General features: G+C 46.5%; 1 protein-coding gene across 6 annotated transcripts; it reads left to right on the top strand.

Moving 5' to 3' along the window:
• The first annotated feature begins 225 nt into the window (after positions 1–225).
• LOC122920592 (protein phosphatase 1 regulatory subunit 12A-like) lies at positions 226–20,411 on the top strand. 6 transcript variants are annotated; one of them, XM_044270222.1, is made up of 21 exons: positions 226–542; positions 2,394–2,524; positions 4,094–4,212; positions 6,360–6,519; positions 8,391–8,535; positions 8,888–8,962; positions 9,105–9,190; positions 10,517–10,641; positions 11,815–11,891; positions 11,999–12,157; positions 12,342–12,418; positions 12,511–12,714; positions 13,167–13,241; positions 13,322–13,412; positions 13,530–13,679; positions 13,783–13,932; positions 14,021–14,079; positions 15,946–16,002; positions 16,274–16,293; positions 17,258–17,346; positions 20,307–20,411. In XM_044270222.1, exons 1-19 carry the CDS (start codon positions 291–293, stop codon positions 16,275–16,277), a joined length of 2,196 nt encoding a protein of 731 aa, XP_044126157.1. In that variant the 5' UTR covers positions 226–290; the 3' UTR covers positions 16,278–16,293; positions 17,258–17,346; positions 20,307–20,411. The 6 variants fall into 6 exon arrangements, with proteins under 6 accessions (XP_044126157.1, XP_044126152.1, XP_044126154.1 ...); XM_044270217.1 differs by having other exon boundaries at positions 10,493–10,641; XM_044270219.1 differs by having other exon boundaries at positions 10,493–10,641; positions 17,231–17,346.
• The last annotated feature ends 1,804 nt before the right edge of the window (positions 20,412–22,215 follow it).

The following is a 22,215-nucleotide window of genomic DNA, read 5'->3' as shown; positions in this document are numbered from 1 at the left end:
CTCAGTGCCCCCCACTACTGCCCCCACTGTGCTGTCACTACTCCAGCACATCTGACTCCGCTGCCTCTGCCCCCTGTCCTCAGTGCCCCCCACATACTACTACCCCCACTGTGCTGTCACTACTCCAGCACATCTGATTTCGCTGCCTCTGCCCCCGTCCTCCCGTCTTCCCCCTCGCACTCTCCCTTCTCTTCCTGACGTCTCCTCCCTCCTCCTCCTCCTCCTCCTCCCCCCTTTCCCGGCCTCTCCCGGTCCCCTCCTCCCGCCTGTCTCCGGGCAGGACACGGAAGATGGCGGCGGACGATCGGTCCCGGACGGACTCGGCTAAGGAGAAGCGGAGCGAGCAGCTGAGACGGTGGCTGGGCTCTGAGACGGAGCGATGTCCGGGCAGCACACGCCGCCCGCCCCGGGTGCGTTTCGCCCAAGGAGCCGTGTTCATGGCCGCCTGTTCGGCTGGAGACCGGGAAGAGGTCCGGCAACTGCTGACGGCCGGAGCCCCGATCAACGGCACCAACGTGGACGGACTGACGGCTCTGCACCAGGTACCCGCGTCCTAGGGGAGCTGTCAGTACATGATGGGAGTAGTACTTGCAGCTGGAGAGCCACAGGTTGCCGTCCGCCCTGTGCTGCCTTGTCACACTGACTACTACGCCCATCATCTGCACCGCTATCGATGCACCAATAAATAGCGCATAATAGGCTTCAGGGCTTGCACCTTGCTCCCTGGTTGTCACCGTCATGGTAGCACTTAAAGGGGAGTTCCACTTTTTTTCTGACAGCTCAGTAGAAGGGGTCCTGAGCCCTGAAATGATGGTGCAGGGGGTCTCATGCAATGATCGGACCCCTCCAGAGATTTTAGAAACTGCAAGGTATCACTTAGACTAGGACCAAACAGAAGGGGCTGCTTTCTGAGCGTTAGTGGGGGTTGCTGTAGGATTAGCCTGCATTTTTGGGTTTTATGGGTGTCATGGGTGGCGAGCCCCACCAGTCTCAGAAAAGTGGAAACCCCCTTTAAGGAGAGCCGGGCAATGCCTGGAAAATCATTGTGTAGAATAGGAGCTTTTGAAAAACGTCCAGATTGCGGGAGGTGTCGGAATATTGGTTATGGGGGGGGGGGGTCCATGCGTTAGCATGGAGGAGATTTTCCAGTGACAACGTCTTAAGATGCTGTCTAGTCGACCCCGGCCCCCCAGACGTCGGAGCGTATATCCATATTGAGTAGTGTTGAGCGCGCGTTGCCCTCCACATCACAGCCCACACCCCAATCCAGATTCCTCCTTTAATTATTGCTCTTGTAATGGGGTTGTCACCATTTAGTAACGGTGTGAAGAGCGGACCACCCTCAAGACGTCTGCAAGCTGCGGCCCTCCACCTCTCGTTCGACTACTCTTTTCACGCTGGGAGTTGTAGTCTCGGGCCAGCCGAATAGCTGCAGCTTGCAGACGGCGTCCTGTTTGCATTCCTCACAGGGCTGACATTTTCATGTGTTTGCCTCCGATGTCTTTCATGTCCATTGCTTCCCCGCACAAAGTCCCTAAAAGCCCATGAGTCGTACGCTTTTATATCTGTTCCTGGGAAAGCCGGGTGACGACCAGCGCGGCCGCCATAACTACTCCTTAAAGACGGTTGTCGCCATTTTCTTCTAAGGCTTCTAAACCGCATGGATGCCGGGAATACGTCACTGCGTCACCAGGCAGATTTAGGAGCCTGGGATGGGGGACACCCCCTTTATTATCCGAAATGGCAGCCATGTTGGTGATCACCCAACTTTCCTAGAGACAGATATAAGTTAAAAACAACTAAAAGGCTTATTTGCTGGATATTTATGGATGCTTTCTGCTTTAAAGGGACACTAACGCTATGCTGTTGTTCTCTGTTATCAGCCATTTCAGGCTGATGAGACATGTCACCTGACGTCCGGGGGCGACTCCGGACCCCCATGATCACTACTTCAGCTGCAGTTCTGACAGCCCTGATTTAGGCCCCTTTCGCACGTCAGTGATTCACATACATGTGCTGCCCATGCTCGCCACGGCCAGCACACGTGTCCATTCACACATTGGTGGTTTTCCATGTTGACGCCACGGAAGCACGACCTATTTTCTCCGTAATTATGGGTCCCTCACGCACTATGAGTTCCGCGGATGCCATCCACGTTTGGTCCGTGGTTTTTCACGGAAGATGCTCTAGGCTCGATTTTCAGCCTAGCAGTGTCTGTGAAACATGGATGACACACGGACTGAAAATCACAGAACCACGCTTCAAACACGGATGGATCACGGACGTGTGAATGAGGCCTTAGGGTTCCGGTATCGGTGCTCATCCCTATTTTCTTGTCATATTCTCCTCTTTGACCTTCTTCTCTCTCCCCCCCTTCCCCCTTCCTCCTTCAGGCCTGTATTGACGAAAATTTAGACATGGTTCAGTTTCTGGTGGAGAATGGCGCTTCCGTGAACCAGCAGGACAACGAGGGGTGGACCCCGCTCCATGCAGCAGCGTCCTGCGGTTTTGTGAGCATAGCACAGTAAGTCGGGGGGCACGGACCTTTTAGTCCTATCAATGAAAATTTTCCATCTGATTGATGAGTTCTTGACCCCTGCCGTCGCCCCGGTCCCCAAATATTTAAAAATACATGGAATAAATTTTTAAGGATAAATCAAGAACTTCTGTTTCTGGTTGATCACCCAGCTTTCCCAGGGTCAGACAGAACCGCCATGGCCGTCATTAAAAGCCTGGCTGTCGCAGTCACCCAGCTTTCCAGACTCCTGAATGGCAAATGATGAATCAATTCAGCGTCTTCAAGCGGGATTCTGGGAAAGCTGATTGTCAGCATCCGTGATTCTGCGATTTATTTTCGTTCTACGCACGTTGTGGCCTTTTATCGGTGATTAGTGACGATCAAAATGTCAACCATGATGTAATTGTTTTTTTCAAGTGATTACAGGTATGTGGTCGGAACAGGTTATACCAGGGGTGTCTGGCCGACACCTCCACGGGCCTGTCACATTGTGAGCTACACACACCCGAACCCTGTGCGGGGATACAGCCAGGTGTTAATTACACAAATTCCAGCCCTCTCCGTCACCGGGGTTAGACGGGTTCATCGTCAAAGGGATGGGGGGTTCCAAAAATTGACCTTCCATCTATGAACACAATAGCATACTTATTGTTTATTTTTGATGTTTTTTGACGAATTTATTCGTTTTCACCATTGAGTCGCTTGATTTAATTTGCTTGCTGTCATTGAATGAAAACATTGAGTTTAAAACCCATCCTGCTGACACAGGTGCAGGGCTTGTTACTGTGTATTAGAGCCTCTGGATTTAAAGGGGTTGTATCGTCTCATACATTGGTGGTATATCGCTAGGTTATGCCCCCATTGTCTAATAGGTTAGGGTCCCAGAGGTGGGACCCGCACCTATCTTTAGACTGGGGCCCGCAAAGTGCATGCACAGCCACCCTCCATTAATTTCTATGGGACTGCTGAGAATAGCCGAGCGCTGGCTTTTTCTGTCAGCCCCCACAGAAGTGAATAAAGCTGTGGCCGCGCTTGCGCTGTGTGCTTCCCATTCATTTCAGTGGGACTGCAGAAAATAGCCGAGCACGCCGCTTAGCTATTTTCGGTACTCCCATAGAAATGAATGGAGGGCGGCTGGGCATGCGCGGTGTGCCTTCCTTCATTTTGCACCCAGGGTGGGTCCCGCACCTGTCAGACATTTGGGGCATATCCTAGCTATATGCTCCCAATGTATGAGATGATCCTACCCCTTTAAGCAGGAACATTTCTATTCCCTGACCGCAAGCAGAGACCTTGAGAGCCGCGAGCATGGGGAAGGCAAAGTTGAGTCTGATGGCTTTGGGGACATGTACGTTGCGCAGTTGGAGCAGTACACCTTGTTTTCCTGTGCCAGTGTATGTGCCCAGGGGCGCCCGACTCATCTTCCAAATGGAGGAGTCTGTGCTGACGGGCATCTTTGGGGGGAAAAAAATTGAAAAAGACCCTTGCTTGTGGTTTAGTGGCTGCCAAACTTTAGGACCCCTTTAAGCGTTATTTCTTTAATTTTGGTGGATTAATCCTTTTATTTTTCGACAGGTACTTGATCTCTAAGGGGGCGAGCGTAGCCATTGTAAATAGTGAAGGGGAGCTTCCACTGGACGTGTCTCATGAGAGCGCCATGGAGAAGCTGCTGAAGAGCGAGATCAAGAAGCAAAGTAAGTGCCCCCCGAAAAGAAGCAAGACATCTGTCTGAGGAGAACAGGCTCTGTTGCCCATGGCAACCAATCACAGCGGAGCTTTTATTTATCAATCCCTCTTGGAGAAATGAAAGCTGCGCTGTGATTGGCCTGCCAGGCCCCCTGCTGATCTTGATGGCTTCCTCCTTACCTGAGGCCTGGTTAGACACAGGTTCTTTTAGGCAGACTTGTTGTAAAAATGTCTGCAACTATCTCATTCATCTGAATGAGACCTTCAGACTGCTGGGGCCCTGGCCTATCATGGGAATGGGGGGCCCATGCTCTCACGTTTAAATGGAGGGAAGTGCTGCTGCTCCCTTCAGCTCTATGGAGCTGCCAGAGATACTGTACTATCTCAGCCAACCCCATGTTGTTGAATGGAGCAGTGGACATGAATGCGTGTCGGCTGCTCCATTAAAACAGGGAGCATGGGCCCCTGTTCTCGTGATTGCCCAGGGCCCCAGTGGACAACCCCTTTAAGCATGGGCGTAGCTAAAGGCTCATGGGCCCTGGTGCGAGAGTTCATCTTGGGCCCCCTTCCCTCACTGCTTTGTGGTCAGGGAAGCACATAGCCTTCGTGCTGCCTGGGGCAAAAATTGAAATGGAACCACCCATGCCAAATTCTTGACCTAGCCCCTTTCCTCCAGCCAGAGGTGTAACTTGACCAGCATGCACTTTCTATAATACCAGTGTCTTTGTATGTGGCACAAGGGTTTTTGGGCCCCCTCAGGCTCCTGGGCCCGGTAGCAACTGCTACCTCTGCACCCCCTATAGCTACGCCCCTGCCTTTAAGTGAAAAATACTATGGGGAGATTTATCAAAACTGGTGTAAAGGAAAACTGCCAATTAGTTGCCCATAGCAGCCAATCAGATTGATCCTTTCATTTTCCAAAGGAGCTCTGAAAAATGAAAGGAGAAATCTTATTGGTTGCTATGGGCAACTAAGCCAGTTTTCCTTTACACCAGTTTTGATAAATCTCCCCCGAAAAAAACGGCCCCTGAGAACAGATCACAGAAGTGCTGTTTGTCCAATCAGGGAAGCTGCCCACATGGGATATTTATATTAAAGGGGTCGTCCGGCTCACAGACCCCTCACCGCTCCCGTTCTGACGCTTTCTGGGTCCTCTATTGGCCACAGCGGGGACCCGCCTGAGCCTTTGATTGGCTGAGCAGTCCTGGGTTGAGAAGGACTAGGAAGTAAAGACCAGCGGGAGGACCCAGAAGGCGTCGGAAAGGGAGTAGCGGGACTGGTGAAGTGTATATTGCATTTATTTTTATTTTTTAAGCTATTCCTACCCATTTATGGAAAGAAATTACCAGCTGGACCGCGCCTTTAGGCCTCTTTCACACGAGCGTGACGGATTGGCTCCGGATGCGTTCAGCGAAACTCGCACCATTTTGCAAGCAAGTTCAGTCAGTTTTGTCTGCGATTGCGTTCAGTTGTTCAGTTTTTTCCGTGCGGGTGCAATGCGTTTTGATGCGTTTTTCACGCCCGTGATAAAAAAGTGAAGGTTGCACAAACACCCTTTTAGTAACCATCAGTGAAAAACGCATCGCATCCGCACTTGTTTCCGGATGCAACGTGTTTTTCACTGAAGCCCCATTCACTTCTATGGGGCCAGGGCTGCGTAAAAAATGCAGAATATAGAACATGCTGCGTTTTTCACTCAACACAGAGCTGATTCGTGAAAAAAAAACGCTTGTGTACACAGACCCATTGAAATGAATAGGTGAGTATTCAGTGCAGGTGCTATGCGTTCACGTCACGCATTGCACCCACGCGGAAAACTCGCTCGTGTGAAAGGCGCCTTAAGGTCTATGCTTGTATCTTATCCAGGTAACACGGCATAGAAATAATGGCTTTGAAATCTGCTCACGTTGCATGTGCTAAACCAGGGATGCCCAACCTGCGGCCCTCCAGCTGTTGCAAAACTGCAACTCCCAACATGCCCTGATAGCTGTAGACTCTCTGGGCATGCTGGGAGTTGTAGATTTAAAATAGCTGGAGGGCTGCAGGTTGAGCATCCCTGTGCTAAACAGTACCTGTGGTATAGGATGAGTATTTATAATGTAAGGTTTTTTGCTACCCTCGGACTTGTTCACCTGATTTGCGGCCCGTCTTGCAGGTGTCGATTTAGATGCAGCGCGAAAAGAGGAGGAGGAGCTTATGTTAAGAGACACCCGCCGCTGGCTGAACAATGGAAAATATGAAGACCTCAGGCATCCCACCACCGGGGCTACTCCTCTACATGTAGCAGCTGCAAAGGGCTATACTGAGGTCATAAGGTGAGCGGCTCGTCCCAGGCAATCATGTGGAAGGGCAATTACTGTATGTACAAGCTACTATACTAATTAATAATAATTAGAATTGGTGACGCGGCCCTTAGACCCTCACTTTGGCACTGGTAAACGTGCCTATTGTTTCAGTGGCACAGGAGGAGATGAGTGGCATCACAGGGGGTGTCCGCTGCCTTATTCATGGGGAAATAACATATCAGAGAAGGGAAATCGACTATGTCTGATCTCCCAGGCCCATAGACATTAAAGGGGTTGTCTCAGCTTAGACATTGGTGGCATATCGCTAGGATAGGTGTGTGTCCCACCTGTCTCCAGAATGGTCCCCTGAATGTGAGGGCGAGCGCACTGCGCATGCGTGGCGTGCTTTACATTAATTCCTATGAGAGTTCCAAAAATAGCCGAGCAAGTGCATTCGACTATTTTCAGAACTCCCATAGAAATGAACGGAGAGTGCACCTCTCAAGCTTGGCCACCGCTCCATTCACGTCTATGGGAGTGACGGAAATAGCAAAGCCAGCGCTCGGTTTTCTCCAGTCCCATAGAAATGAATAGGAGGGCAGGCTGCCCATGCATTTCTGCTCTGCGATCACTTCAGGGGACCCGTTTACATATAGCTGCGGGTCCCACCACTGGACACGCACCTGTCTGGCATTGGTGGGAATTCCTAGCTATATGCCACCAATGTCTAAGATGAGATAACTCTTTTAAATTCTTCATGGATCCTGTCAGAATCTGCATGATCCAGCCAATCGTGTGTGAGTTCTTAACATTTTTGGCAGGCTCGACCATGTTGAAATCCAACTTCGTGTTCCTTATCGTCCCCCTGCCATCAGGGAGAGTGGTGACAGGACCTTAAACATTAGCTGGTGCCTAGTAATAGACATATTTGGCAACATGTAATGTCATGTTATGCCACAAGCTAAAGGGGTATTCCCATCTGGGATATGGCATATCGCTAGAATATGGCATCAATGTCAGATGTGGGTCCTACCTCCCGGCTACCCTCTTTTCACCACTATAGGAGTTCTGCAAATAGAGCACTGGTTTGACTATTTCTCTTAGTCCCATATGGGTGAATTGGGAGGTGGCCACGCATATGGCGGCATGCTCTCCTTCACTTGGGCACCCTTTCTGGAGATAGGTGCGGATCCCATCTTTGGGACCCGCTTCTATCTAATATTGATGGCATATCCTAGCGATATATGCCATCAGTGTCCCAGATGGGACTACACCTTTAAGTTGAACAAAAATAACAAACCATGTTAAGCTCCATTCATACATTTGTAATAATGGGTCTGCATCCGTTCTGCAAATTGCGGAACAGGTGCGGACCCATTCATTCTCTATCCGCATTTTCGGAACGCGCTGCTGATCTTTCGGTCCGCGGCTCCGATAAAACAAAATAGAACATGTGCCGGCCGTGTGTATTGCGGATCCGCAATGCACTACGGACGTGTGAATGGACCCTAAATCTGACAACTTCTGTCCTTGGTAAACCAGTGCTGGGTGTCCGTTATATTATTTATGGCCACTGTACTCCTCTATAGAGCCCCTTCAAACATTTTTCCTACAACTGAAGTTAAGATTACTGATCTATGGTTTCCTGGGGAAGACCTAGAGCCCTTTTTAAAAAATAAAATAAAAATGGGCGCTGCATTTGCCTTGTGCCAGTTGCTAGAGAATTTCTAAAAATTATGAACGAGGCAGAGTTTATTTTGTATTAGATGTATATAGATATGGTAATATATGTGGGATTTCCCCCATATTTTTCATTGATCATTTTAGCTCATTCTTCTGCCTTCCATAACTCCATTATCTCCTATGTCTCTTGTCTTTCTCATTTTCCATATCTATCTCAGGCTGCTCCTACAGTTGGGGTTAGACGTGGATTCCCGCGACTTAGATGGTTGGACTCCTCTGCACGCGGCCGCTCACTGGGGCCAACAGGATGCATGCCGTCTCCTGTGTGAGGCTCTCTGTGACATGGAGGCTGTCAGCAAAGTGGTGAGGGGGTCAGCGGTCTCCTCACACTATACACAGACTGCTTATGCCCCCCTGGCTCTGCCATGGCTGATTCTGTTCACCTATGCAGTGTATCTCATGTGCGTTCGGTGTCGTCTTGGCTGCATGTATCATTGTGTTGCTTGAGCCTTCCTCAACTATTCCCCATTGTCCTGTCTGGATCTTCTCTGTGCATTTTCGAACGCCTATCTGCGGTTCCAGCGACCTTTGTCTTGTCTTTTCTATCGCGTCTTGGTGCTGGCAGCATTTCTTCTGCAAGGTGTCCTTTCCGTCTTGCTCTGTGCAATGTGCAAGCATCCCCTTCAAGGTTGTTTCCTCTTTCTTTCTTTTTTAGGGCCAGACACCCTTTGATGTTGCTGATGACAGTTTAGAGTCTGTCCTGGAAGAGATGAAGAAGAAACAGAGTGTGGTGAGATCTCATTGCGTCTGTATTAAGGGGCCAAGAAATGGCACAGACTAGAAGTGATGGTTAAATGACGTGAATTTACTTCTTCGCTGCTGTTTTATGTAGCGTCTTCTCTTGGGCTTTTTTTTTTCTTGTCCTTTTGCAGTTACGCTTGGAAAAGATGAAGAATGCCCCGCAGATAATGTCTCAGACGAGTCCTCCGAATCAAAATGCAGCTAGCAGAACAAGGAGGTCTGTAATGCGTATGCTGTGCTTGTGTGACGCATTGGAGCAGGCTGTGTGGCACGTCCGTTGTGCTGTGGAGTTGCACAAGGATTGGGCTGCATGAGAGTTCAAGAGTGTTCCCCCTTTAAACTTAAAAAAAATCATCAGTCAATAAGCCTTGGCGTCGTCCTCTCATTTCAAGCTGTTTTTAAGATCTGTTTCCATGAAAGCTGTGTAACAAACCCCTGTTTGGGTTCGGTCATTGCAATTTTCAGAGGTTCTCACCCAGACGCAAATCTAAGAAAGTTGGGCCACAACTTCTGCACAAGCTGTGCGGTTGGCCATATATGCCAGAACTGACATAACTAAAAGGGGTTCTCTGGAAATAATGGCCCATCCTCAGGATAGATCATCAATATGCAGGGGTCCAACTATTCTGCTGTAGCTCTGGGACACGAACCAGACACCCAAACTACACGACTCCATCGACTGTTCAGTGGTCAGAGCTAGGTTACTGCAGCACTACTCCAATTCTCTTAAAGGGGTTGTCCCATCTCTACCTGTAACCCAACTCTCCCTTCACTTCGGGGACCCTGTTCTGGAGATAGGAGTGGGTCTTGCGACCAGCATCCAGCTATCTTCAGAACGGGCCCCACGAAGTAAAGGGAGAGCAGCTGCGCATGCACAGCCATTCTCTATTCCACCGCTATGGGAGTTCCAACAATAGCTTAGCACTGGCTCAGTTATTTCTGGTATTTCCGATGGCCGTGAATGTATAGGTGGCAGTGCTAACAGTATGCTCACCTTCAGTTTTGGGGCCCTGTTCTGGAGATAGAAGTGGGTGTTGGGACCCGCAGCTAGCCGACATGGCATATCCCAGCGATATGTCATAAATGTAAAGATGGGACAACCCATTTAAATGATGTAGTAAGCAGCCCTGGCAGGTAAACAGCGGACAGAGCTGTGTAGTTCAGGTTCCTGTTTCTTGGGTCAGAGCAGCCCCGCCTGTCTGATAGTGATGACCTATCCTGTGGGTGGGCTATTAGTATAAAAGTCCCGGAGATGTTATGTTCAAGTTTGTAAGAGCACAATTTCAAGACTTCTATTTACTGGTGAAGTGGCAGTTGCTCTTAGACCACTAGATTGTGCGCTGTGTCGTCCACTGATTAATGTCACAAGGGAAAGTGTGGTACACGGCGTGGACTGTTCACTGGGTGAGCTTGGTGTGTTCTCACTGAATGTGTATGTGACACTTGGTGTGTTTTCCTGGGCACTATGTGCACTGACCCCTTGCACGCTCCCTGCCCCCCCAACCCATTTTTCATATAGGAGTTCTATTTCTCGTATGAGCAGCCAAGAGAAAGTTGCACTTCGTGTGCAGGACAAAGAGCGCCGGACACAGCCCATTACGCCTTCCGTACCCACCAGCCAACCTATTGCTTCAAGTTCTGATGATTCTGGTTCTGATGCAGAGTCTGGTGAGCACTTTGTATTCCTCTATTTTCTACAGTCATCCGTATCTCTAGACGGGAGCCTGCAAAGAGAAGGAGAGCGGACTGCGCATGAGCCCCCCTATGCACTCATCTCTGTGGGACTGCCGAAAATTGCTGAGCTCAGGCTTGGCTATTTCCATCAGCCCTATAGAAGTGAATAGAGTGGTGGCCGCGTTTGCACAATGCGCTTCCCATTCATTTCTATGGGACTTCCGAAACTAGCCGAGCGCACTGCTTGGCTAGTTTCAGCACTCCCCTATAAATGAATGGAGGATGGCTGCGCATGCGCGGTCCACTCTCCTTCTCTTTGCGGGCTCCATTTTAGAAGAAGCTGCAGGTCCCTCCTCTGGGGCCCTCTCCTATCAGACATTGGGGGCATATTTTAGCGATATGCTCCCAATGTATGAGATGGGCCAACCTTTTATTAATGAGGCTCGTAGTTTAATTTCCCTGTTGTTTCAATAGACAGGGCAACGGTCGGGAACAGTTGTCCCATTCCTGATCATTGCCCGCTTGCCCAGCTGCATTTACAAGAAGCAATCATCCCATCTGGTTGGGAATGAGTGATCGCTACTGCGGTCGTTCATCCCTACACAGATTTATTGTTTGTTGCCAGCACATCCCTTGTTACTTAGGTCGATGTGTTCTGCTGGCAGCAGCCGATTTTACATGCTGAAGATATGACGGATCACCCGACATACAATGAGTCTTGCTTGCTTTGTCGAGTGATTGGAGGCACATTTACACAGCGTTCATTCCCAATGATAGTCCTGATCATCTGCACATGTAATTGGGCCCAGGTGCTAGGAGCTAATATGGTATTGTTTTTTTGCCATTCTAACTGCCCTTAGGCGTCTTAGAGATGCCTGTGTGTAGTGCATCTCTGTCTCCTGACAGTTCTTTACTAGGTTTCCTTACATGTTCCTTCACATGCATCTCTATAGAACGTGAAACGCTAGAGAGATCATGAATGTTTCACTTGGCCACAACCAATTAGCATTATGACCCAATGAATAAAGCAGGAGCTGTCAATAAATTTTTGGATTTGGCTACTCGTTTTGTGGACTGTACCTTCAGTTTTTTGGTTCTTTTCATTTTTTTCTCCCTTCTGTTTTGTGTAGATATTTGACATTATTGTTACCCCCCATTTACTTACAGAAAAGGTGAAAGCTCAAGAAAGAATTAATAATCTGAACAATCAGTTACGTAACCTTTCAACAACCACCACCAAGAAGGTGAGTAAAAATGGGAGGGGGCTTATTCTGTGATCTTCCATTGACCATAATCATTTCTTTATTAATTGGAAGCACAAAATAATTTTGACACGCACTACTGTCCATAGACCTCAGCTGTCCCGGAGCAGGAGAAAACTGAGCCGTCATGGCGAGCCTCTTTGAAGAAGACTAGTAGTTCTGGCACATTGAGCTCTGGCACCTCTTCTGAAGAAGGCAGGAGGGCAGCACTACCTAAATCTGCCTCCAGCTCCCAGCTAGCAGACAGAGTGTGTATTGTGACTGGCCATCTATTATCTTAGTTTCATAACTATTTCTTTCTAGCATCTTCATGGCTTCCTTTTATCTTCTCGGTGGACTCCATGCTTTTCTTTGAATCTCGTTTAATTCCTCCGTGTCCATTCTTAGTTTATTATTCCAAAAGTCTCATGACCATGATGTTCTTTCCTTTAGGAGAAGATGGGGTCTGAACTTCGTTTAGCACGTGTGCCTCCAAGTCAAAAACTGTCTAGTAACCAGGAAAATGTGAGGTCAGTACCAAGATCCAATAGCAGGGTGGTAGATTTCTTTTTTTATTCTGAGGCCCAAGTCAACTATTTTGATGTCTTCATGTTTTGCAAAGGGAACCTCAGTTCACCCGTAGGCCATTCACCCGTCAATATAATGATGGAGATGAAGGACTAAACTCATTCCGTAGACAGAGGGAGCCTCTGACATCAACCTCCTTGTCTAGAAGAGAACCTTTAACAAAGCCAGAATCTTCAATAACAAGTGGAGATGCTTTGCCTCCTAAAGTAGATGCCACTGTATCAACAGCATATTCAAGGTATCAGTTGTCTCTAAACGGTCGAGACCAAAAGGACACTTTTTTGGCCTCTGTTGGGTAATGAGGGTCTATGGATGCATTTCATATGCGTGACAGGAGCACATACTGCAAACAAACACTTACAGACGCTATGTAAATGTAGTCTAAACCTGATAGCAATTACTGCGGCACCTGGTACCAATACATTCAACTGCTCAGTAGATGTAGATAAGATTGACTTGAGGTTAGCGCTCATTTGATCCGGAAGTGTTCCTTTGGCAGTTTGGCCACCAGCCTATGTATACTACAGGAATGATGGCAGTTGTTACAGTACTTCTTAAGAGCAAATATGCCTCCAAGAATTGTCAAGAAAAAGGTTGTGAACTTAAAATAATTTAGCTTTTGCATTTCTGTTCCTCACAGATATCTTGGACAACTAACGTGTCCTTTATTATCTATTCTGTCACTTTCAGGACTGCTGAGACTGCAAACTCTAAAAGTACAAATTCAGGGCCAGCAACCAATACAGAGACCAAAGAGCGACGCAAGTAAGAAGTAAAGGTCTGGATGCAATCTCCGTTCTGTATGGACCTATTTCTACACCGTGTCTCACAGTGTTTGTCTTTAGGTCTTACCTGACCCCTGTGAGAGATGAAGAGGCTGAAGCTCAGAGAAAGGCAAAGTCTCGACATGCACGACAGTCTCGCCGATCCACTCAGGTAAGTACTAAAGGCACTTTCAGACATTATCGTAGTCATTGTCTACATAAATCTGTCTATGTCTCCTGGACCTATTCAGTTTTGTCATATATCTGTAATAACTTTAACCTACTGCAGGGAGTGACACTCACAGATCTGAAAGAGGCTGAGAAAGTCATCAAAGGTCAGCAGGAAAATAAAGAAGCAGGATCAGAGCCAGCGAAGACCCAAGAAGAGGAGAACAGCCAGACAAGACCAAGGAGTAGCCGTGCCATCAGTGATGATGGGGTGAGTGGTCTTGGAGGGGAAAACACTGATTATAACCGAGAGTTCCTGAAGCAGTCTGTGAGGAGAATGTAAAGCCCTGATAAGTTGCGTTCTGAATTTTCAGGCGGAGGTCAGTTGGAGGTCCCGAATAGCCAGTTTGCAGAAATCTGATCTTTTAGGATTAACCACTCCAGATCCTACCCCAGTATCTTCAGTTTCACAGAGACAAGGAGGAGGAGGAGGAGGAGGAGAGGACAAAGTCAAGAGAGCAAAGGTTAGTGTTTGACAGACAACGTGTTCATTTGATGTGTTTCAGGTGCCTCTGTGGGTCACCATAACTCAGAGATAAATATCATTTACAGAGTTGCAGAAGTCCCAAGAGGACGAGAAAGAAAGTGATGAGCGAGGAGGCCGGAGCAAGGCAGGTGTTCGGGACCGGAGGAAGCCACGAGGAAAGAGGAGATCCACTGGAATTCCTCTGACCACTAGAGATGTAAAAATCAAGTGATCGCTGCTGTACTATCACTGACCTGTGTTTCGGGTTGACCTTTTAATACATTTCTCTATAGGCAAAGACTCATTGTAGAGAGGGGGCTGTAGTATTGTAAATCAGACTTATGTCATAGTGAATTACTCTTTTACTGTGGGCTAGTGAATAGAGGTTTTTGAGTTATTTCGGGCCTTTAGATGGAGTTTTTTTTTTTTTTTTTAATGGGTTGGCTCACATCAGCAAATAACATTTATTATGTAGAAGATGTTAATACAAGGCACTTACTAATGTATTGTGATTATCCATATTGCTTCCTTTGCTGGCTGGATTCATTTTTCCATTACATTATACAGTGGTCGTTTCCATGGTTACAACCACCCTGCAATCCAGCAGCTGTGGCCATGCTTGTACACTATAGGAAAAAGCACTAGCCCATGTGCCGCTCCCACGGCCCCGGCCACCAGAGAGGCCGGCAATTTTTCCTATAGTGTGCAAGCACGAGCACCACTTATGGATTGTAGGGTGGTGTAAGTGCAAGTGCCTTGTATTAACTTTCTCTTCATGGGAAATGCCACTTGCTGAGGTGAGACAACCCCTTTAAGCTAAATAGTGCGAACATATTGTGCAGTGCTGTACACAGATCACTTATGGTGGGTTTACACTGTCCAAGGAGCATCCAATTATCTGGATGGAAGCGTTCCTTCCTGACAACTGGCTACTCTTTCAGTGGGGGTGAGGTGCTGCATTTACATGGAGCGATCTCCTCCACAGTATAGCTGTCCTCATACAGCTGCATTGTTTCTGGACAGCACAATCTGCTGCCCGGAAACAATAATTTACTTGCCTGCACCAACAACTGTTTTTACTCGATTAACGAGCGTTTCACTGGTTTATTGGGTGATTGGCTGCACCTTTAGACTGGCAGATTATCATAAACGAGCGCTTGTAGGAATGTTCGTCCCTGGTAATCTGCCCGACAATTGGGCAGTGTAAACCCATCTTCACCCATCTAATAGCCGTTAAAAAATGGTAGACTTGATCATTTAGGTGTTGAATTAAAATAAAAAAAAATAATACCTCATCCACTTGCACAGGCAGAGACACTCGCCCTTGACTGAATGCAGTGGGAAAGGACCTGCTCTCCTAGAGTGGTGATGTCATCACGCTGAGAACATCAGGTCCTTCTGCATCAAGTGAAGAGTGAGTGTCCCTGTGTGTGCAACTGGATGAGGTGCGTATTATTTTTTATTTTAATTTAGCCCCTGAAAGATCAAGTCTACCCTTTTATTAACAGCCATTAGATGGGTGCACTCCTGTCTAAATGGCTGTTAAAAACGGTCCCATTGATTTCAGTGGGGTCCATCATATTAATAGCCCCATTGACTTCAATTGGTTCTAGAAACGTGTGTGAATGTAGCCTTAGCTGTCGCCCAAACAGCTATTTCTCCTGACGCCCCCGTCCACATGCAGAGGGGAAAAAGCACCTGCCGGACACCTCCTGGCAACGGTATATCTCCCATGAGCCCAGACGATTGGCCATGTTGTAATCCAACTTGCCTGATCCTTCTTTCCAATGATATCCGCCATTGTGAAAGAGTCAGGACGTTCAGTTATTGTGTAGGGGGAAACTGAACTATCCTGACAAAAACCTCACAGAAACCGGGAGGGCATATACAGCCTTCATGTAGATATTGCCACTAGTCAAGTTTGTATCTTGGGCGCCCCGCAGTGTATTCTAACCACTGAGCCACCATGCTGTATATCTGTTCATGAACGAAGCTATCATTCCCTTCACAGAGTGATGGCGAGGAATCTGAGGAGGAGAAAGACACGGAAGGATGTCCGCGAGCTCAGGTGCTTGGACCTGCATGCAAGCAGGTTTCTTTTTCTGACTTGTAAAGTTTTGGCAGGGAGAGGAACATAAAGTGTGTAGAAGGGTCTTTCTGATAATGTATAACGTGGGTTTTATATCTGTTTTTGCTGCGTGGCTCTTGCGATCTTGTAACTGGGTAAGTGAACGGCGTGAATGGGTCACGTGACATGGGCAATAGGCTTAAACCCTTTACTGCAGTGGCGAATCGTCTATCCTTGTGTAACGTAATGTGTTTCTCCTTTTTCCTCCCAGGTAGATGGACTTAGCTCTCGGTAAGAACTTTGCCATTTGTGTTCATTCATTTATAGGCTGCCATGGACCACCCAAAGTGTTTTCATGTCACTTCAATGGGGCCGAGCTGTGCTGCGCCTAGGCCGTATGACCTTAGGCAAAGCTGCGAGAAGGTTACGTGGCTACTGCTAGCGCCGGCGCCTTCTCAAACAGCTAATCGGTGGGGGTCCCTGCTTGTCGCACCCCCACTGATCAGATGCTGGTGACCTATCCACCTAAAATACCTTGGAAAACCCCCTTTAACCAGGAAATGCCCTATTGCTAAGGGTTTAGATATGTGGCACTCACCTGTCCAAACTCGTTGCTGGTGCAGCTGGTTCAACATTGGTTGGATATGATATGAAGGGAGGATGGACTACTTTGGAGTCAGCGTTGAACGGCTGCCATTTCTTACACTGTTCAAACACTTGCTGTGTGAGTTCGAGTCTTTGCTTGCTTGTGTGACGAAGGTCAGAACACCGTATCTACTAGATAGACATCCTGGCATCATGTTACAGATCACATTGATCAGTCTCTTGGCCTTCTAGTGCAGGAATACTAATATTCTGTGAACATTTCAGTAAAAGGAAAAATGATAGAATTCCTCTTGGAGAAAATCTCGCTCCTGACCTGAGCCTTAGTTTCCTCTTTTATGGAATGGGTTGGTCCAAGTAGATTGAAAGGCTTAAAGGAGCATTAAAAGATTACCATAAAGCTTAAAATAAGTAAACAAGTAAAAAAAACTAATCTGTGAATATTATGAAGCAGACCCCCAACCCCCCCTCCCGGGACGCGTTGGTTTCTATTGTATGAAGCAGCGTCTCTATGGGATCCTGCATTGTTGAAGTACTCGATGCCTGCGGCATGTACCCTGCCATCTGTCTTCGATCTGTCGAAACCTTTTTATATGATGATTTTATGTTCTGCTTTTATGTTTAGATTTTCCAATCCGAAAATATCTTTCAGGGCAGGTACAGTTCCCAATGCGCACGTTGCAAGCCGGGTAGAAGCAGGCCATCGCGGCTGAACACAGGGACACCAAGGACTTCAAAAAAGTAAGTTCTAGGTGAAGGTAGAAAAAAAAAGTCTTCATTTATTGGGAATCCTGTTTGAAAACCACTGCAGACAGGATGTGCGGCCGCTGTCCATAGCGGAGATGTATATGTAAAACCCATTCTTAATCATTTCCATGTTGCTTACAGAGTGACCTGTGCAGGAGTTCACAGCCCAGCTAAGTACTAGGCCATAGAGGGGGGGAAATATTGGGGACTGCTGATGTCATGTTTGCTAGGACTTGGGACATACAAAAAAAAAAAAAAGAATTAGAACTAAAATATATCCTGCTGACCCTACGTATCTTCTCCGTATACAGCTAGCCTAATGTGAATTTTTGCATTTTTAGCACCACGTTATTGTTAGGTCTGTACTAAGCCGTGATGATCTCCAGGTATAGTGAGATGTTAGATTGAAATACCATAATGGAATTCAGGGTTGGACAATTCATTTTAAGGATTAGATTGTAAGAGCCGCTGTCAAGAATTTACAAGGTGGGCAATTTATGGGGTCACTTTAGTCTTAAAGTTTTTCCATAAGTGTATAAAGAGGTATTCCACACTTATTGCTCCTCTGGGACTCGATCCTGTCTCGCAGGGAGCCAAATGACAAGCAAGTCATGACGAATGACGAGCAATTCGTGTGCATGCTTGGCTAATTTTGGAAGTCCCATAGCAGTGGGTGGAGAGGATGCTGCGCATGTGCATCATCAATCTCTCCGTTCACGCAGGTGCCTCGTTCTTGAGATAGGAGCGGGTCTCAGAGGTGGAATCCTCACCTATTGGACATGTATGACATATCCTGTAAATTTTCCAGATGGGAATACCCCTCTACCTATAGCCTAGGTACTAAACTATAGTTACTGGTGCGGTTAGATCCATGAATTGCATGTTATTGCTGTAATAGTATGCACAGTCAAGTTCCAGTCAGTTATCACAGCTGGTAAAGAAGCACGCTGGGAATGTTTTTATTGTTTTTTTGCGGGAGGGGAATATAATGCTAATTCACCGACTCAGACCCTAACAGTTGAATCTGCACTTTTTAAACCCAGTCCTACTACCTATGCAGAGTTTGGTTTTCTGTGTATACCAGAAGTCTTGTCTTCCCTGTGTAGCATTTATCAGTTCAAACAGTATGGGGATGAACAGTCCCCGTACAGTTCGCTTATTGTCGCTAGCACATCTGTTAACATTGGGATCAGCCAAGAAATGAGTGCTTGCTTGCTTGTTAGCAGATTGTTGCCTTTTTTACATAGGCCTATGATTGGAAACAAGCGATCTTAAAGAAGTTTGTCCAGGCTTTTTCATATTGATGACTTGTCCTCAGGATAGGTCATCAATATGAGATCCGCAAGGGACTGACTCCCAGCACTCCTGCCGATCAGTTGTTTGAAGAGACGGCACGCGCAGTGAGCACCTGCCGTCTTTCTTCCTGCTCACTGCTGTATGTATATGGAAAAGCAGCAGCGAACAAGAGAGAAGGGAGACGGCAGGTGCTCACTGCGCGTGCCGTCTACCCAAACAAGTGATCGGTGGGGGTGAACTGTGTCAGACCCCGGCCGATCGGATATTGATGACCAATCCTGAGGATAGGTCATTAACAGAAAAAGTCCAGACAGCCCCTTTTAAGGCTACTTTCACATCTGTGCTTTAATGTCACAGGATCTCAATACCGGAGGAAAACGCTTCAGTTTTGTCCCTATTCATTGTCAATGGGGGAAAAAACGGAACAGAATGCACCAGAATGCAAGCAGCATTTCTGAGTGCGTCATGGTCTGCGGGATGCAGCGTTTTTGAGTGCGTCTTGGGATGCCAGATCCGTTTTCTAAGACACAAAAGAAAACTGATGCACCGCCTATTGACTTACAGCGGTTTTAGTGGCAGATCAGTCATGGCTATTTTAGAGAAAATAACGTTCACAACGGACGCAGATGGTTGTATTATCCTAACGGAAGCGTTTTTGCTGAACAGTGACGGACCCAGCAAAAACGCAGATGTGAAAGTAGCCTAAGAACACTTGTTTGGACTGGTGAGAGTGCTGTGTGCAGAATCTCCAGTGTATCCTATGTATGAGATGCTTTTTCACACTGTTCTACTCTGCCTCCTGTTTGTAAGAGCTGATCACGAGAAACCTGTCCAAGCAGGAGACAGCCTGAAGTTATGTCACAGGAATACAGTGGAGATTCTGCGCACAGCACTTAATCATATAGATGGGCAGTGTTAGTCCCAGTAAGGGCCTCTTGACCACGACCGTATGCCCTCTGAGATATACGGTCCGTGAGCGGGCCATATGCCCCGGAGCGGCATTGATCGTGCGCACGGGAGCACACAGCATCATAGATTAGCAACGATGCTGTGGATGCCAGGACCGCCCGCGGGGCTATTGTCCCACACTCATGTAATCATTAGTACGGAACAATAGTCCTGCGGGCAGCCCGACGTGCACAGCATCATTGTAATCTATGATGCTGTGCGCTCCCGTGTGCACAATCAATGACGCTCCGGGGCATATGGCCCTGCTCACGGGCCGTATATCTCGGAGGGCATATGGTCGTGGGCAAGAGCCCTAATTGTGTGATTCCCTAATTAATCTAGGCTTCACCCTATTATGGGAGAACAGTGTGAAATTGTAGTCACATGAAACTGGCTTGTTCGGTTGCTTCCAGGTTGTGAATCTGCAGCAAAATCCGCATATTACATGCAGACCATGGCACAGACTTCACCTTATGCATTGCAAAGGGTGAGATCTGCAATGCTCTGATATCTGTGCAGACTTTTTCTGGTAGATGCGGATGGTAGTTTTGACAACCCCAGCCAAAACTGGTGGATACTGCAGTGTGGACTCTGCACGGCAGATCTTCAGAGCAGACACAGGACCTTACCTGCTCTGTGTCACTTTGCTCTATCACTTGCTGCAAGTGTTTGCCTGGGTGATGGCTCATTTGGAGGCTTTGTCGTTTCAGCTGTATGAAGACTTGATGAGAGACAACGGACGTCTTCGCTCCCAGCTGCTAAACACCCAAAACTTGGTGAATGAGACAAAAGCAGAGTTGGAAAGAGCTAACCAGGTAAGAAGACCACCAACATTTCTGCCTTACAAGATGGAGGACTCTGTAACCAAATGTAATCTACACGTGTTGAGCTGCGACCGATATGAAGGGCTCATTCACATTTAGAGGTTTAATTTTTATTGTTCGTTTTGTTATATATAAAGTTATTTTGTTTCTGAATCTTTGTAAAAAAAGAAGTAAAGTGAAGAAAAATCCTGTATAAGTATATGGTATAGATCCTGTATAACTATATGGTATAGATCCTGTATAACTATATGGTATAGATCCTGTATAACTGATGGTATAGATCCTGTATAACTATATGGTATAGATCCTGTATAACTATATGGTATAGATCCTGTATAACTATATGGTATAGATCCTGTATAACTATATGGTATAGATCCTGTATAACTGATGGTATAGATCCTGTATAACTATATGGTATAGATCCTGTATAACTATATGGTATAGATCCTGTATAACTATATGGTATAGATCCTGTATAACTATATGGTATAGATCCTGTATAACTATATGGTATAGATCCTGTATAACTATATGGTATAGATCCTGTATAACTATATGGTATAGATCCTGTATAACTATATGGTATAGATCCTGTATAACTATATGGTATAGATCCTGTATAACTATATGGTATAGATCCTGTATAACTATATGGTATAGATCCTGTATAACTATATGGTATAGATCCTGTATAACTATATGGTATAGATCCTGTATAACTATATGGTATAGATCCTGTATAACTATATGGTATAGATCCTGTATAACTATATGGTATAGATCCTGTATAACTACATGGTATAGATCCTGTATAACTACATGGTATAGATCAGTGATGGCGAACCTATGGCACGGGTGCCAGAGGCGGCACTCAGAGCCCTCTTTGTGGGCACTTGCACCGTTGAAAAAGTCTATGATGTGGTGTACCAATATGCCTTCTCCTGCCATTCATCAGCACAGGGCGCACTATGAACAGCACAGGCAGCGTACTGAATGTAGGCAGGATATTATAGCTAAATGATAAAGGACATGGAAGGTATACTATACTGGACTGTAGTATTCAGGGTAAATTGCCGTGTTGGCACTTCACGATAACTAAGTGGGTTTTGGGTTACAGTTTGGGCACTCGGTCTCTAAAAGGTTCGCCATCACTGGTATAGATCCTGTATAACTAATGGTATAGATCCTGTATAACTAATGGTATAGATCCTGTATAACTAATGGTATAGATCCTGTATAACTAATGGTATAGATCCTGTATAACTAGATGGTATAGATCCTGTATAACTAGATGGTATAGATCCTGTATAACTAGATGGTATAGATCCTGTATAACTAGATGGTATAGATCCTGTATAACTAGATGGTATAGATCCTGTATAACTAGATGGTATAGATCCTGTATAAACTAGATGGTATAGATTCTGTATAACTAATGGTATAGATCCTGTATAACTATATGGTATAGATCCTGTATAACTAATGGTATAGATCCTGTATAACTACATGGTATAGATCCTGTATAACTAATGGTATAGATCATGTATAACTAGATGGTATAGATCCTGTATAACTAATGGTATAGATCCTGTATAACTACATGGTATAGATCCTGTATAACTAATGGTATAGATCATGTATAACTAGATGGTATAGATCCTGTATAACTAATGGTATAGATCCTGTATAACTAATGGTATAGATCCTGTATAACTAATGGTATAGATCCTGTATAAACTAGATGGTATAGATCCTGTATAACTAATGGTATAGATCCTGTATAAACTAGATG

Source organism: Bufo gargarizans, chromosome 10 (genome assembly GCF_014858855.1).
Source record: "Bufo gargarizans isolate SCDJY-AF-19 chromosome 10, ASM1485885v1, whole genome shotgun sequence".
In the NCBI taxonomy this organism is placed as follows: domain Eukaryota; kingdom Metazoa; phylum Chordata; class Amphibia; order Anura; family Bufonidae; genus Bufo; species Bufo gargarizans.
Note: the sequence above shows the minus strand (reverse complement) of the source record. Positions and strands in the feature narration are given on the sequence as shown.

Bases quoted from the DNA above. Each gene is read 5' to 3' on its own strand.
- LOC122920592 (XM_044270217.1), top strand. From the start codon at position 291: ATGGCGGCGGACGATCGGTCCCGGACGGACTCGGCTAAGGAGAAGCGG. The intron at 2,525-4,093 runs GTAAGTCGGGGG...ATTTTTCGACAG, and splicing joins GGTTTTGTGAGCATAGCACA to GTACTTGATCTCTAAGGGGG. The intron at 12,419-12,510 runs GTCAGTACCAAG...TGTTTTGCAAAG, and splicing joins AGTAACCAGGAAAATGTGAG to GGAACCTCAGTTCACCCGTA.